At 44.5% G+C, this 18,030-nt stretch overlaps 1 protein-coding gene across 4 annotated transcripts in view; it reads right to left on the reverse strand.

The window, feature by feature from the left end:
- The window catches only part of ANKS1A (ankyrin repeat and sterile alpha motif domain containing 1A), a 148,157-nt gene that overhangs the window by 38,800 nt on the left and 91,327 nt on the right, over nucleotides 1–18,030 (reverse strand). For all 4 annotated transcript variants that reach the window (XM_067531551.1, XM_067531549.1, XM_067531548.1 and 1 more), the window contains exons 15-16: nucleotides 17,682–17,748; nucleotides 6,964–7,070 (exon numbers count right to left, since the gene is read on the reverse strand). In XM_067531551.1, coding sequence (XP_067387652.1) covers nucleotides 6,964–7,070; nucleotides 17,682–17,748 — 174 coding nt within the window. The remainder of the gene's footprint in view (nucleotides 1–6,963; nucleotides 7,071–17,681; nucleotides 17,749–18,030) is intronic.

The following is an 18,030-nucleotide window of genomic DNA, read 5'->3' on the forward strand; positions in this document are numbered from 1 at the left end:
CAGGTATATCACTGGTTTGGTGGTGCATTTGTCCAGAAATAGTTCTTCAAAGTGGCCCATGAAGAGGTTGGCATATTGAGAAGCCATCCTAGTACCCCTGGCTGTTCCCATGGTTTGAACAAAGTGTTTTTGTTGAATGTAAAATTGTTATGGGAAAAGATGGAAACGGCTAAGTTTGGTGAAGTGTTTTGGGTGGAGATCTCAGGGTTGTCCATTGTCTTGTAAATATTTGAGGCAGGCAGCTATGCCATCATTACGAGAGATGTGGGTGGATAGGAAAGGGACATCCAGGGTTGCAAGGATGGTGTTCTGAGGGTTGTTATTAATGTTGTGGGGTTTGGGGAGTTCCTTCAGTAAGGGTGCCGAGGCCAGATATGATGGGTCTGCTGGGGTTCCCTTGTTTGTGTACCTTGGGAAACAGGCAGGTGGTCCCCTGAGGCGGGTTCATGGGGAATGAGTTTGTAGAATTTCTCTTGAAGTTGTTTGGGGAAATATTTGATAATATCCTTAAACTCCTGGTAGTGATCAAACCAGCAGACAAAGGGGATGCCATCATAGTCCTCAACTGTGTTGACTATGTTAATCAGACCAACGGACAACTCTGACACCACACTACTATAAAGAACTCAAAGATGAGATGCCACACCACAATTCACCCAGGAATTTAAGGATACCTTCTCTCTCTCTCTCTCTCTAATATCCTGGCAATATCCACCAATATAGCTGCAACATTGCATACATCTCCCTGTTCAGGTTTGTCTTCTATTTTATTACCATTACCCCCATCTTAACATGTTCTGTCTCATGTATTGTCTGATCTTGCAGGTTTGACAAGATGCAAAACTGCATAATTCTGCTGGAGAACTCAAAAAGCATGCAATATTTAGAAACATACAAGCTGCAAGTCATTTATTCTTTTGTACTTGCCTGTTTATGGAAAAAAAAATCAATAAATAATCAATCCCCCAAGAAGTCAGTGTTCCTCTGGGAAAACCCCTTTCCTTCCGGACTCACTGAATGTGCTCAGGTGAGAGCTGCTATAATCCTATGCAGCCAACGTCATTTTTCACCATTTCACTCCAAAACAGGACGGAGCAGTGGCAGAAGCCAATCTCCTGACTTGGAAAGCCCTGGTTCTGCAAGGCTATAAGCAGAAGCTTTCCATTCCTAAGCCAAAGCAGAGCCACTGGGAGAAATCTCCGCGCCTCACTTGCAGAGCATCACAGCTTATCACTCAAATGGACTCCATCTTTCCTTTTTATTGGAACACATATAAAAGGTTCATGGCTCTCATTACAGTTTATATCTCAAACTGTTGTCTCTGCATAATAAATCTGGGGAAAAAGATCTTCAAAGACTCCTTTGGTTTTCAACACCACTCATTAAAATGCATAAGCAGACCCTGAGAGGGGAAACCGTGCCGACTCTCAGACTAGCTGATCACCTCCTTTCTGCGCACACAGATTCTCCACCATACTGCAGGAGGAGATGTTATTTTCACACAGCTGTTACTAGACTGCAGCAATAGGGCTGATTGTACATCTGCAGACCAGAGAGGGAGGCCAGCTGTGGGTCACCTAACTGACCTCTGGGTCTTGTGAAAGCAGCGTGAGTTGCTATTCTTGGAAACTCCAGGAACAAGCACAATCCCAACCCCCTGAGCGCTCCTGCCTTCCCAGATTAGATTAGTCACCTCTAATCTAATAAATCTATTACGTTTATGGAACATCTTTCTTCCCAAAATGCTTTACATGCTACATATTCAGGGATCATTGCACCCATCTCTAGAGCAAAGCAGATGTTGAACAATGCTGCACGGTGGTTTAGGATGGAAAATTAAAAATACCTAAAACAACCAAAAGTGCAGTGAAAATTTTAAGTAACAGTAATTACCCAAAGTGGAATATGACTAGGACAACTGCTCTTATGAAAAAGCATTACAGGAGTTTTAGCAGCCCAAGGTTTTCAGGACCCTGGTTTTGCATCTTCTTCAAAAAATGGCCCCTGTAACAGCACTGTGACTGCCACCACCACAGGGAGTGCTGGTTCAGTACAGATTTAGAGGGAAAGGTGTCACCTACTGAGATGCCATCTCCTGCACTACCTGGATTTTCCCTGAAGAACTCCCATTCAAGTACTGACCCAGCCAATGCTACTAGCATATGAGATCACAGCCTGAGGTATCCTGAGACCCTCTTTCTTAACTGCACAGTTGTGACATTTAGGAGCGCCGAATTTCCTGAAGTGACCTTACTGAGTTTTATTTATACTCATTCTTCCCATGGGAAGCCATTCACAGTGACTAGGTAATCTTACCGTCATGGGTAACGAACTCTGTTGGATAACCCTTCTCCCTCAACTCCACGCAAGGTTCATTGAACTTACTGCAAATTATTTTCCTTGCACCAGAATGCATTGAAACAGCTTTGTGTTCTCATATCTGTACTGTAATGTTTGACAGATTAATTTTACTCAAATGAAGTAACACCACCAAAGGAAATTGTATAAGCGCACACAGGATTTACTTCCTGTCACCTGTGTGCAGTTACACTTAACAAAACCACAACACATACTGTATCTCTTTGAAGTTTCTTTTAAACCAGGGCTGTAAACTGAACAGTCTTCATAGGGAAATTAAACTACATAGATGCTCTGGGATGCTGTCACCATACTACAGACAGGCAGCGGTTACATATGTAACTGTTTGTTCTTGTGACGCTTTCTTGCCTACCCAATGTCTGAGAGCCTGTTATTTGCTCACAAATGGGACACCTGGGGATTAAGGCATCCAGGGAAACATTCTTCGCATACTGAAAATGAAACTGCAACATGATCTACTTTGGATAATGTGATGCAGCATCTAATATAAACAGCAAGAACATTTCAATATCAAAAGATGCCAACTTTTTAATTTTTGTTACTAAAACTTAATTGGCCTGATAGCCCATCTGGCAATTTGCAAACCATTACCCAGCATTCTTTATATTGAATACTTTGAGGCTCACTTATGAGGCTCTAATCAGAATTAATCCTCACATAAAAACTGTTTAAGAACTCCAGGGGAAAAAATTATTCTTCAGTTGGAAACTCTCTGCATTAGAGCTGAAAAATTAGGTGGGTTAATAAAGGAAATGTTCAGTCAAACAGAAGAGTCGTGTACAGCTTGAATCTGTGGATGCTAACAAACCCATCAGAAAATCTTTGAGAAATCCACTGCATTAACTAGGCTTTCAAAAAGTAACATCTACAATCATTTTGATAGTTCATCTGATTTAGTGCAAATCCATCACTGAAAAACGCTTCTAAATAACTGGTCCCTCATACGTACAGCACCTGATGGCTTTGCCCTATGAACAAGCACCAGGAAAACAAAAAGGAAGAAGTGTAGAAGAGTTTTACGAACTGTACATTCCTACTGTGCTTACTATACCACTTCAGGCTCCAGTCTTCAAAGGAAAGGAAACCCAGCCCAAACATGGATACCATTAATTGCTCACTGGTGACAAGGGATGAGCACCAGAGAGGAAACACCAGGAGCAAGGGTTTAATTAGATTCTTTGCTACCTTATGCTGGGCAGAGTTGAAGAGAACTAAGGGCTCTAGTCATTCAAGACACGTACAGGGGCAGTAAGTGTTTCCTGTCATGTGTCCCAACCCTGACATCAAGGGATTGCCTCCAGGGGACAAGACAGTAGTTCACTTCCATGCCCACTCATTTACTCTCTGTACAGAGGGCAGTACCGAAGTGTCAAGTAGTGCCACACGTGGTAGCAGTTTTTTGGGGATGGAGACACCTGTGCACTAGGGACTGGACTGAAGCTCAGCCACCCATTTCACAAAAGTCAAACCACCATCAAATGATCTGAAGTGGGGACCAAATTACCACCTCCAGAGCAACCACACAAGGCATTAGCAACAACAAAAGAAGGAAGTGCAGAGAGGCTATCACCACAGGACTGCAAGAACATTAAGTCTTATGGCCCGCAGGAGGTATGTATTATCCCCATTTTACATATGAGTAAAGCAGCACAGAAGTCAATCAAGTTGCCCCATCTCATACAAAAACAATGTCAACTCTTTGGACAGAACCTACTGAGCCCCAACCCAGTTCTCACCACTAGACACTCCGCTAATATGAACACTATCTGAAACACTGGAGCACACAGTGCTTCAGGTAGCTGAAAGGTTAATGGATGCGTAGCTTCCTCAGCCCACACAGTCCTGGTGAAAATGGCACAGGCTGATAATTCTGGGATCTACACACTAGTGCCTGGTGGAACTGTCCAAGGTACTGCAGAGAGCATATGATGGGAGGGTTTCATTTAGACAGGATAGCCAAGCAGCATGAAAAAGTCAGAATAAAATTAATGAAAAACACTCATTATAATCTTCATAAAGCTTCACAGCAAGGCAAATACAGGTGGCATCCTACACAGGGAAAAAAGGAAAGATGCTAAAGACAAGGGGGAATCTATGGTTATAGAAAGAGACCTACACAGGAGGGGCTGAGATAAATGTCCACCGGGAGAGACAGTCACCTGTGGCCACTGCAGATGCTCTGTTGAAGATGTGTGAGCTACAGTAAAATCCTGCACCATCTTAGAGCTGCACTGGCTCTGCAGAGCTAACCGGAGGCAAAGGGAATGAAAAGGTCATTTGCCACAGAAGCAAAGAGATCTGCCTGTTACACCCAGGGAGCAGATCTGCACGGTAGGAGTGCTATATTTACAGTCTTTTTTCAGAGCACACACGTACCTTCCAGGCCCCATGACATTCAAAGGATTGTTTCTCCTGTTGTCCAGGCTACAGTCCAACCAGATAATGATCTTCTGCCTCACTACACACTCCAATTGAAACCACAGGGAAGGTCCCCGCCTCTCCCCCTCAGCTCCCAAAGTAGCCCATGCAGCACTGAATGGCTGCTGTGTTCCAGGCTCACAAGTGGGTGAAAGGCTTCACTCAGACCCACAGATTAATTCTCTCACGCGGTGCTTTGGAATCCACCTTTGTCAAACTCACTATAGTAATCTAGCACAGCCGTATTGTACATCACTTTCATGTGCACCAAAGCCGTTCTGAGAGCACCAGCAACTCCCTCTCAGTGACAGAATCCTGAACTAGCCCTAATGACTTCGTGAGCAGTGTGCACCATTTTGGAAGTCCTCCATTTGCAAATACATTATTGTACTTGTCGTCTTTAACGGTCCACAGTTCCCCTTGGAACACCCTCACCAGCAAGCTGCTGCATTTCTCTTAATCAAATCAAGAGCAGACCAGAACCCTGTGGTTACAAGGAGTGAGTTCAATCTCCATGAGAACGCTTCCACTTAGTACAGAATGGAGGCATTAACACTAATGTTACATTAGCATTAGCCATGCATTGAATGCCATAGCACCACACACTGGATGTGGCAATTGTAACCTTAGATATACAGGTGATTTAAAGATGAACTGCAAAGCAAGGAAAGTTGTGTTATGCCCTTTATTTCACTTTCAACATCCAGTTATTGTCTGCTCTTTCCCCTTCCCCCTTTCTTAACATAAGAACCATCATGTCCTGACTTGGATGATTTCACAGGTAGGCTGCAGTGGGATAGTGACAAAGGGGACTGAAGCCCGAGCTGCAGTTCTTGTCACACTCCATAGATTTTGATTTGGCTTCACTTCCCTCTTCAACTCTTAAAACGTACTTAAATCGCACTAACAAGGTTTAATAATGCCAACAGGATGGGGGTGACAACATCCTCTCCCAGCATGCCCTGGGAAAGACAGCAGCATGGGAGGTCACTACTTAGATTTTAAGCTCTTTGGCACAGGAACTATCTTTTTGCAAAGGGATCTGGGCCCATGACTAGGGCTCATAGGCACAATGGCAATACAAAATTATTTGACCCTGATTTTCCAGTCATCCAGCAAAGGCAGAGAAGCCAAGACTGGATATTTCTGAGAGCTAAGCAGAAAACACTTTTTGGAATCCACTTTGAGGACAACTCTCTAGGCCACAAAAGGAAATAATCAAAAGATTTCTCCTCTTTGCAGTTTACCTTTAAGAGTCCACCTAAAAAGACTGGTTGCCTGTTAGAGGTTCATCTTTAAAGGCTAACCAAAGCCACTGGAAACCTTAGGGATATTTTTCAAGTTTTCCACTGGGGGTTGCTTGTTGTAAATGCATCCTTAGTTCAAGCTTCCCTGTAACACGCAATACAATGCTCCGACCGGGAACCCAGACATACAACCAGCAGGTTAACACTATTCTGTTGCCTTTATTTCAAAATAGATTATTTTGTTTGGTTGGTTTTTTTAATTACACTTAATGTTGAGTGGAATTCTACAAGCACAGGACAGACAGACCCTGGTCCAACTTGGAGTTGTACGAGGTCCAGAGATTAGACTCCTGACCTCCCTGAGAGCTTGCCAAATGGGGAGGCACAAAACGTTTTCTTAAAGCATCTCCTCTCAGTCAAAAGTCTTAGCATCTGTCTGGAGAAAGCTGGAGGCTCTGATTCAACTGAACACAATATACCAGTCAGTCAGCCTTAGGGTTTTCCCCAGGATCTGGGAAGAGGGGGATAGATACCCTTTCCACATGGAAGTGAGGAGATACCTTGTGTGTCAGTGCTATCAGCTGCTGCTTCTTCTGTAAAGCCACTTATCCAAAGTGGTCTGTTATGCCGCCCCCTTACGCATGGAATAGCTTCCCTACTGCTGATGAGTGCAGGTGAATGTGATTTAGCTGCAATTAAATATGAAAATGAATAATCCAGGGTAACCCTCCATGTTTCCTTCATTTATCCATTGAGGCTGCTGCAGAATCTCCAGCAGCCTGAGTCACTGGAGGGCCACAGAACCCAAGGCTTCTTGGTACAGAACATAGGTCCAGCTTGCTACAGGTTACACAGATCCCTGTAACAACTTCATGGACGCTGGGAAAAAACGTGGCCAAAATCCCACACAGCTACTTACCAGGAAGCGGACATCATCAAAGCCGTTCAAAAGCAGCTTACTCTCATACTGCTGCAGGCCGATGGACTCCAGCCACTCCCCGACGCTCTGCTCCAGCATCCGTGAACCTGATGAGAGAGGAATCGGCAGACGCTTGAAAAGGGAAAAACTGTTAAGTCGGTAGCAGCGGCACTCTGAGGAAGACAGATGGCATTGCCACATCATAGTCACTACCGTAAAGAAGCCAAACTATGACCACGGTACAAGTCAGATGGTAGACAACTCCTCTTGCGCACACAGCCCATGGACAATAAGCTCCTGGTGCTTCCACGGACTGAGGCTTTAATTTGTATCCCAGTTATTCTCAAAAACCTGCTGCAAGAGTAAGCTGTTTAGAACCATTTTGGGACCATGGCATCACATGCATGGCTTTCTGGGCTTACGCATGTTTCTTGCCAGGCACACGAGCGAAGCCCAGCCCCCACGGGGATGCTGATCAAATCCTTGTCTCATCTCAGGGGGCAGCAAAACTTTCACCCCAAGGCATTCCCAGTCAGAAGTGCAGGCGCACGACAATGGAGAGAAAGCGCTCACAAATACATACAGCCGCATGGGTTCTTTCGTCCATGCAACTTCAGATGCACTACTCTGCACACCGGGCCAGCAAGAAGGGCCATTAATACTGGAGGCATAAAGCAGCTAGGGAGAAAATACATCTTTATGCAGCTGAGAGAGACAAACAGACATGACGGACTTTCAGAAAAGCAGTAGCAGCAGCCAGACTAGAGAACAGCTGTCCGCAGGAAGACATGCAAGACAGAAATAAAGCACACAAACTGCAGCAGAAGAAAGGAAGAGTTTATACTTTTTTTCCCCAAACAGTCCCGAAACAGGCAAACCATGGTAATGGATCCTCCCTGTTACTTTGTTACGAGGAGCAGAGGCATGAGTGACAGCGAGCCTGGGTTTATGAGTCCTGGCATTGTTATTTTACCACCTATCCAGAGGCACCACATCCCGGCTGGCTGCTTTGACTGGACTGGGCTGGGGACCAGATTCAACATCCTAGACCGGAGCGACTAACTACACTGCAGCACTGGGTAAGAGTGAGAGAGAAAGAGGAATCAGCACATTTTCCACCCAATGCATTCCGTCCTGCCAGGTGTTCCACACAGGCTTGGATTTGCCCTTCTTTCATTTCTCTTATCTAAATGCAGGTGCTGCTGTCAGAGGCCCTCAGTCAGATGGAAAGCAGTTCTGGGGAAGGAGGCATTTCAGTTCCTTGCTCCATAACCAAGCCAAAATAAAAAGGAAACTGAATATACACACGCACACGCCCCCCTCTTCCTGCAGCAGCTCAAATCCACGACATGCCCCGGCACCTCTTTCAGCGGCTTGATAAATGAGAAACTCATTCTTCAAATGCCCTACAGCAACCACATGGACAAACTCTGTTCCCCCACCCTGAGAAGAGAGTCCAGTAACTCGTTACTTTCCTCTAGCGAAACTCGAGACATTAGATATGCCAAGAAAAGGAAAGTTCAGAGACGACCTTTGCATCCCACTCCGAAGATTTGATATGCAAGACATGCAGAATTTCTCCGGCTTCCTAGCACATTGGTCTTTCAAGAGCACACGCAAAATAAAGATGACCAGGGAACCGGGGTTTCTTGCTTTGAACCTTCTCATCAACTGAAGTCATTCTGCACATTCTAAGACATCCTTCCCATCCGCAGCCTGCACAACGCAGAGCTCACTGTGTTATCTGAAAGATCTTGGAGTCAGGGATCCCGCTGCCGCGCTGGTCCACAGGAGAGCTCCTCTGCTAAACAAACCGTGGTCAATACGTTTGACAGAACTGGCCAGCCTTTTCAGGGCACACTGCAGCACCAGAGATGCAGAGCTCAAGAAAGGTTTCCATCTCCCTTGCCTAATGCAGTCCGTGCAGAGGGACAGCATCTAACCCTGGAATTTAAGCAGCAGGCTCCTGCTTGCCCAGGGACTCCATCCTTCCCTACTATCAATTCATTTCTGGTCTGTTAAGCAGCCAGACAGCTGTGGTTCTGTAGCTTTGCAGAGAGCTGCAGCAGAATGCTTTGTCTCAAGGCAGTGAGCTCCACGCTTGCTGTTCCACTCTCAGTCCTGTCTCTTGCTCTTACGCTGCCTCTCCCACCCCTCCCTGCATTTCCCTCTAACTACCAGCACTGATCAGACTTCAATACAGAAGCAGCCAAGGGAGAGCAGGAGAGGGGGGGGAAGGAGACAGCGGCTTTATAATGCTCATGTCCAATTTGCCGACTTTTCAACGTTTACTCAATGATGAATTTGGTTTTGGTTTGGTGGTTTGGTTTTCAAACAAAATGTTACAGGTTTGCTTTGATAGTTTGAAGTGATTTGCAGTTTGCTCAGAATTTATATATCAGGAGCAAGGTGCAAAAATTGCCTACTGCCCTAACACAAATGTGTCTGGAGGGGGTCAGACATCAGTGAGGGGGTCAGAGGCTTTGTCAGATCCTTCCTTTGACTTTTAAAAATATTTACTCAGCCTTTGGTATATTTGCAAACATCTCTGCCTTTAACAGGGAAAAATCTGGAGTGACAGTAAAATCCTGAAACTACTGAGATGCCAGCAAAAACTGGTGAGGAGGGTGGGGAGGGGTGGATTTTGTGTCTTTAACATCAAGCGAGAGGGGGGGAGGGGGGAATCCCAAAGATCAAACATCTAAAGTCTGCCAGCATTATTTAGAGAGGCTTAAGATGGCCTTTGAATAATTTATGTCTGCATATTATAAGGGGGAGAAGAGTAAATTAACCCCCTTCATTGCTCTCTTGGGCCACAGATGTAACAAAAGTCTGACCACAACTTCAGTTTAAAGAGAAGGTGAAAAGAGTCCAAGTCCTAAATCTAACTTGCTCCACCAGCACCCCCAAGCCTGATAAAATTATATGCGGGGCTATAATTTCTGCTAAGAGTCTGGCCTGATTTTCAGCTATACAAAACAAGAGTAGATAGACTACTTATATTTCTGATGACATTTTCTCTTTAGGAACCTTAACAAAAAAGCAGGACCACGCAATTAAATTCCACTTATTGTGTAATCATTTTCCCAGGTAATGCAACAAGCTTTTAAAAAGTGTAAAGATTTTAGGGCTGAGTGAGCCCCCAGAAGGGTGCAGTTATGGAAAGAGTTCCTGTGTAATAGCACATGGCAATTGTTATTTAAGTGCTGACAATGTGCTTGACACCACGCAGAGGAAGACATGGTCCAAGCCCCAAGTAATGACCTTAGTATAGTCTGTACTTATGCCTGGGGTTCAACAGGGATTGTCTAGATTGGAAGACAGGACTGATTCATGTTATAAGGTTGCAGGGAAAAAAAAAAAATCACAAGCTGGACTCTTAGTCATGACTGCAGTCAGACAGTACAGTTCAGATGTCAGATGAACAGGTAGGAGGGCCAAATTTAAACCAGCACAACTATTGTCACTGAAAGAAGGATGGACCAGGGGTCTGAAGGGCCAGACCATTAGCAAAAGATCCTTAAATCTCTCAAGGTGGGCTATAAATCAGATCAAGCACATTGAACAGGACATATGGGCAAAGAGGTCTAAATAAATTGGCCATTAGTTCTCTCAGATGCAGACAATATAGCTAGGGTTGAGCATTACTGGGATTAAAACTGATTAGTCAAATACAGAACACTAATCAGCCTCCCTCTTTGTCCAGTGAAATACCATCCATATTTCAAGCTTATGTCTCCACTTAATTGCACAGTTGACTCTCAGAGTCCCAAATGCATTCCCTGTCCAGCTCACTAAGCCTCCCACCTACAGCAGGCTATTGATTGTGCAGAGACCACTCACCTCCTCTGGCCTGGAGAGAGAAACACTGCCTGACGACTTGCTGTAAACCAGCAGGCATCATAAAGGTCTCGCCTCCCACTGCCAGCAGCCAGAGCCACTGTGGGCAGGAAGCTGCAGTGGAGAAGGTTGAGTTTCCATCAAGGAAGCCATTCCCACCTCAACACCCAGCTCCTGACATTTTTCAACATATGGGAAGGCAAAGTCTTGTGCAAAAGAAATGATCAAAAGTAGACTGCTGAAATAACAAATGAGAGAGACTGCACAACACACACCAGCTTCTACAGGGATACAGACTGCAGGCTAAATCGTTAAGGAATACAAAGCTTTTTGTTCCCAGGCCAAAAAACCACTTTAAGATGGAGTTGAGGTGGAGAATAGATTGCCCTTTAAGAGATGGGATTTCTTGATCATCCAAGCCATTGAAAAGCACTTGCAGATATAGGTCAATGAATACACTTCAACTGGACAGAAGGGTTTGTCCCGTAGTCTACGACATGCCACCCTTGGGATCCAGCCAAGAAGTAGGTTGGACAGAATAGGTCATCATCCGTAAACCACACTGGGAAATCAGAAGTCTGACCCGTTGACTGAACAATAAATTCTAGCCCAAATACTACAAAAAAGAGAAAGCCACCTCTCTCTTGGGTAATGGGGGCCATTTAGTTACCTTAGTATCCGCATGCGTCTCAAATGTATTCCTCACAACACCTTCATGAGGCAAGGCAGGCCTATCAACCCCATTTTACAGCTGGGGAACGGAGGCAGAGAGGCTAAGTGACTGGCACTAGGTCACATAGGAAGTCTGTGGTATAGTAGAGATTTGAACCCAGGTCTCTCAAGTCTTAGTGCAGTGGTTAGGGCACTAGCCTATCTGTCCTTCCTGTTGGACTAGATCTTTCTTCAAAATGAGTCAGATAAGTACAGTAATGCACTTGATAAAGCAGGGGCTCAGAACAGACTTGTTCAACAGCAACTCACTGAGCAGGGCAAACTTGCTTTGTATCCAAGGCTGCAAAACTCAGAGGTCTGACTACAGATACCCTCCCCAAATGGCATCTGCTGTGGGAGAGGTGAAAAAATCAGGGCACCTTGCCATGGTCTCTGCACAGGTGAGAAGACTTGTATCGTGAGTACAGCTCAGCAGGTATACTGAGAGAAGCAAAGCTATAGCTCTACCCTCAGCACTTGTAACGTAGCAGCGCACATGCTTCCTGACAGGAAGAGGATGGCAATACATTCTGCAGGTGCCAGCGACTAAGTCATTTTTGGGGGTGGGAGGGAAAAGAAGGAAAGGGGAGAAAAAAGAGGAAAGTGACTACTGGAAAAAAATGCTGCCACTCTCCATGTGTCTCAAGAGCAGCTGCTCTACATGGAGGACATAAAGGAAACCTGTAATAAAGCACAGCCTATAGAAAAGTGTATGGTTTAGGAACAAAGCAGCTGCATGTCAGCCCATTTCTGAAAAACAAGTGTCCATTTTACCAAGCTCTCCCTGCACAATAGCTGAAGCAAAAATGAAATCACTCTCATCAGGCCTCTTCATTAATGATGTCAATCAAATACTGCTATGGCTACAAACAGTCCTGTGTAGGGGGGGCTGTCACAAAGGAAGATGCTAACTGGTCACCATTGGATTGGACCAAAAATAGCTCCTCAGTGTCTATGTGTTGAAATTGGATGTATTTGACTGGAGAGGTAAGTCCTAATCAATAAGCAAAGGATCTACGGCAGACACAAGATAGACTCCCACTGAGAACACACGATGGGTAGTTCCTTGCCAACGCAAAATGCAAGAAGTAAACTGCAATAAGTTAAGGATTAGTATGGCAGACGTGCACTATGGGCACAGACACATATTAGCATCTTATCGAAGACGAGATGCTGTTCCACTGAAGCACTTTAAATGCAGCACTTTGGGTTTGAAAAATTTAAGAAGGCAAGATTTCTCACTGTGAAGTCCCCCTGGCTTTCTCAAGTGTCGCTACTCCAGCACACCAGAGCGGAGGCAAATAGAAGCTGTCACTAGCCCTCCCTTTGGCTACTCCTGGTTCAAGGCACAGAGAAGGGAACAAACATTTAGGGCGTAATACAGGGGAAAGTTTCTGCCATAAGGAAGTCTGCTTAGGTTCTGTTGGAGATAAGCAGCACTATTATTTTCCCTCCCTTGCTGCTCCTGAATCTGACTGACATCAAAGAAACTGTGTCACTGAAGCCGATCTTTGGACAAATTGGGGAGTCTGCCAGGCGCAGCCTACAAAGCATCAAACGTATGAGAAGAGGCCATGGCCACTGCATTATACATGCTGGCCAGCAATTGGCATCATCCCAAATTCTCCCCATAAAGCACTTATTACACGCACACTTTCAGGGAGGACCGAGATGCAAGGGAATCGTTCTTCCATCAAAGGAGAAGTCTGAAATCCCAACCAAAAGGATAAGGTGCCTCTGAGATAGGAAATCCTGGCCTACGTTTTAAGTTGCCAAATTAACATAAGAAAAAGCTTACTAGCTAAATACTGCATAAAGCACCACAATCAATGATGAAGGGAACCACTTTGCAAACTAGCTGTTTTAAAACATGTCAAGTGATGGGGCTTGCATGACTTCTTTTGAGAGACTATGCGACAGCCTAGCTGGTTTCATCATAAGCAGGTATTTCCTGCTATACTTAATTTTAAAAAATCCTTGAGTCATACTGGACAACCCCAAGAGGTAGTGAAGTACATCAGAGTCCAGTTCCTGAAGTTTTGGACATTGCATTTCACCATCAGATGACTCAATTTCAAAAGGCACATGAAGCCAGACAGTTCTCTCCCTCTGCACCAAATGATTGCCGGATACAAACTCCCTTCTGAGAGATGCATGAACAATGGGTCTCTGAGAACTGCCTGCAACTGTCAAAGTAAAAAGGATAATTAACAAAAAATTCATTTCCAGGATGAAACCAAACCTTGAAAGTGGAGAAGAGTTAAGTGTGGCTCCAGGCCAGCCAAACTATGGGGCAGCACTGACACGCTCCAGAGGGAGAATTGTCCAGAAAGATCAATGTTGCCATGGAGTCCTGAGAACAGGAGACACAGAGTTGTGAACAATGTGGGGAAATCCTCAGGCCTCATCTTACTACAGATTTCCTTTGTCTTTCTTTATCATGTACCCCTCTCCCACACAAACACCACCCTTCAAAAAAGTGTACACATCAGGATTCTCTACAAAAAGAGTAGTTAGCTTTTGAGCCCTTAACAGGTTTTTGTGTGAAAGCTGGCGTAATTGCCAAATGCTGATGAACAGTTCTTGTCTGAAGACCTAAGATGAATAATTTGGTCATAACTACTATTTATGGGTCATACTTATGAGGGCTGATTATGGTGCCCATGGATGTTCTCCTTGTCTGTGACCCTTTTCCACAGATAGAAGATTTGGTGCTGTATTAGAGATGTCTCGTACATAATAAATAGTCTGCTGTATGTGACAATGGAACACTTTACCAAGCTTTTTATATGCTCCCCATCACAAAAGCATCAGAGCAGCTAGCCCTCAGTCATAGTTGGTGAACATGCCTGGTGGCACCTTTCTCCAATACCTACGTTGTTTGAGGAAATACAATTGACCGAGAGGCAGAGGAGGAATCTTGGCACCAATGAGTGTCCCATTTATTCCGTGGAAGCCCAGGCAGGGGAGGCCAAAATGCACAATTCAGGAGTTAGATAAAATGACAATCCAACATGTCTAATTTCTGGAGGCAAACTGGTGGAGTAACATCCTTGAAAGACATGGGAGCACCCAGGTGAACTATTACACTGTATTAAGAGACAGAAGAAGAAAGTTACTGAATTTTATCTGATTTAGAACCTTGACATGCATCAAAATTGGATGCATCCCTGGCCTCTGTCTATATAATCATTTCACATCACAAGCTTCGTAGCTGCTAATTTTAGTGCAACCCTGAGGCAGAGTGGATCTTTATGTTCGAGCATCAATGCCTTTTCATTGACCTCCCAGGAGGGAGAGCTGGACTGGCATCCGGAAAGCCTGAAAAGGATACTCCATCCTTTGAAGACAGAGACTTATGTAGGCTTTGTTCAAGGGCTTCTACTCCAAGGCATTTAGAAATGTTATTTATAGATTTAATCTGTGGAATATTTGCAAAAGCCCATAAGAGACTGACTCCAAAGTGAAGAAGATAAGGAAGTTCGTTTTAGGAAATGTGGGTGCTGAAACAAGCCACACAGGACTGGAAACAGACTTTAGATACTTCCTTACATAGCTGACTGCCACACTATACAAGATGACCTACTGACAGAGCTGGGAATATGAATTTAAAGGCAACTCATGATACCTTAATTTCTGCATTAAACCTGGATATTTTTGGTAAGTAAGATTACAAGATTGAGAGAGAAAAAGCGTGAGACCTAAAAGCCTAAAAATGAACCTCTATGGAACAAAGAATGTGTTTTCTTACTCAACTCTAAATTGGCATTGACAAATTTCCATGCTTCGGCACGGGAGGGGTGGGGAGGGGAGAGAATGGACTGAGCAATTGCCAGGAAGTGAAATCAAACTATAGCAGAGTTCTTTAGAGCAAAAGAGAACCTTGTTTAGCAGTCTTGAGAGCCCAAACACACATTTTTCCTCACCTTAATCTTATTTAAGAGATTGATATTTCTTCCGTCTAGAGGGATTGTGTTACGTCTATATACTACAAGGAGGAAGGTCTCACAAATTAACACCTCAGAAGCAGCAGATAGGCTGGAAGCACAAGAGTGAAAATGCCTCCTGGTCACAGCATAGGACTTCTCTCCATAATACTAAATCACTATTGGGTTGGAATAGTAATAATTTAGTGTCTAGACATGTGTGCCATCATTGGCATACACTGGTGCAGACAGTGGTGCACTCAAGGAGTAAGTGTGCCAGTTTAGCTCCCTCTGTGCAAAATAATGGTTCTCCCAGCCCTGTCTGGGGCAATTACAGCCTTGGAATAGAAAGGTAGACTGAATGGGAAGAAAACGGTCTCAAAGAAGTAGATGCGTACCACAGGTATCTACAGCAAAGCACTGGAGGATGAAAAACCAACTTCCAGCAAAGGCTGTTTGGAAGATAAGAGGGCTAACGAACCTCTGCCCTAGACCCCAGAGAGAACTCACTGTTAACAAATTAATTGAAGGACTGAGAAAGGGAGAGAGAGCAGCCGTCTGCCTATAAGCTAGCTTGAGCCTTAAGCCTAAAAACTAACATGATATGGCAGCAACTCCTGGCTTTCTTTCCCAAAGTATAGAAAGGGGTTTTTTTGGTTGCATACATGGGAAGGTTCCAATTATGGTCAGCATTTAGGTACAGCAGCTTTGAATAAAGAATTCCCATCCACGTCCACCAAATGTTAAAAAGAACTAACCTTGCAAAAAAAATAGTCAAAGGCAGCTATAGACGAATGGGTGCTGGACTATTTAAAGTGTTCCATTTACCTCCAAAGACCACAGATTGGATGCCCAGTTATCAGAAAAGAAAAGATGGAGGGTAAACTGGGTAACTAAGTGGTCATTCTATCAATATATTTTAATACAAAGGGCCAAGGGAAGAAGCAGGACTGTTGTAGAGGATGCAAAACTTGCTGGAGGACAAATGCAGCGCTGCTCCATGTCTAAATAACTAACTGCTTAGGAAGAAAATTACAGTATTGCCCACCAATCAACACAGGAGAACGAAAGAATGAGAGAAGCATTTTGAAAGGCAGGACAGAGCAGTAAATCTAACTGTTTTGATTTCCTCAGAGAATATGCTGAGACCAGCAACAACTGGAAGAAGTGGAAATCAAAGGGTTTCAGTCTCTGGTTGGAGCCCTTTAAAAACAATCTCCAGCTGCAGATTAAATAGATTTGGGGAGGGCTGGTCTTTCCTCAAGTCCCCAGCCTCTGCTTACAAGCATCTCCAGATACAGCTGGGCAAGGAAATTAGGGTCTCTTTCGTATGCTAAGAGCCACGCAATGGTTGTGCAGCTTTGTCCACCAATCCTCCACTGCTTCTTGGACAGAGAAGCAGAGTGCTCTTTGAGTTGCTGTATTATCTCAAGATCTTGACTCCACTAACTACGCCAAACAAACTATGTGCCTGCCCCAACTTACTACTACAGTACTATTCCACCCAAGTATTTTACGTACGCAGTGGATAGAACTTTGCAATTTGCACTTCTGATGTATGGGGTGGAGAGGAGACCACTCCACATGAGATTTTGTTTAAATAAATAAGTTTGGGGTTATTTTTATCCACCCTCTGGTTTTCAATCTCTCTCATACCACAAAGCACTAGAAACCTTTTTTTTAATTGAAAGCGGAGATTCTGATGGTATCACCTGACTGCAGGAGCGGAGGCTTGAAAAACACTGAAATGCTGTGAGACTAACAGAATTGCAAGAGTTGATAACGTCCTCCAGAGATCCATATAAAAACCTCTGCTTAACTCACGGCCTCTCATTTCTTCTGAGGCAACACATCTACAACAGCCAACCTCAACCTGAGACAGACAGCGCTTTCTTTGAAGACTGTCAACTCTAGTCTTAAATTAGGCAGTCAGAGTGAGGATAAGCCAAGGCTCACCTTCCTGCTAGGGCTGTGGTTACCATCTCTGCAACCCTCCCTCTCACCATCCAATGGCCGGGGTGAAGGAGATTTCTCACATGAAAAGTAGATAGGCCCCCAAAACCAGGACACCGACAGCTGCGGATACTGCCACCCAAAGAAGCTATGAAATAGGATTTCTGAACCTTATCCTCTCCTTCATTTTCTCTTCTGCGTGCACAAGCAGGCTGAGAAAGCTGTTCACAAGAAGGGATGCGTCATTATGTCAGGCTTTGTATACAATACAATAGATGAGCACAATACCTGAGATCCTCTGCTGTTCCTGAGAAAAGTCAATGCCTTCGCCGATGGAGCTCATGATTTTCTCAATCTGAAAATATAAAAACAGTACATTGCCACAATATTTTTCAAGTCTCAGCAAAAAGTGATAGGGGCTGCCTTGGAGCTTGTCCCCATGCAGCTGCTGATCATTCTCAGGTGATAGGGAAGGTAAGAACCCCACCAACCCATAATGACCTGCCTTTAACGTGACTTGGAAAGGAGATTTTCTTACAAATGAATGGGTTGGGGGGGGGGGGGGGAGCCAGAAGGGGCAGGCTTGGGACTCCCACAGACATCCATACTCCCCAGCTGCCATCACTGTCCTGTGAAA

Source organism: Emydura macquarii, unplaced genomic scaffold (genome assembly GCF_026122565.2).
Source record: "Emydura macquarii macquarii isolate MOO-44397 ecotype Brisbane River unplaced genomic scaffold, CSIRO-AGI_Emac_v2 contig_3220, whole genome shotgun sequence".
In the NCBI taxonomy this organism is placed as follows: domain Eukaryota; kingdom Metazoa; phylum Chordata; order Testudines; family Chelidae; genus Emydura; species Emydura macquarii.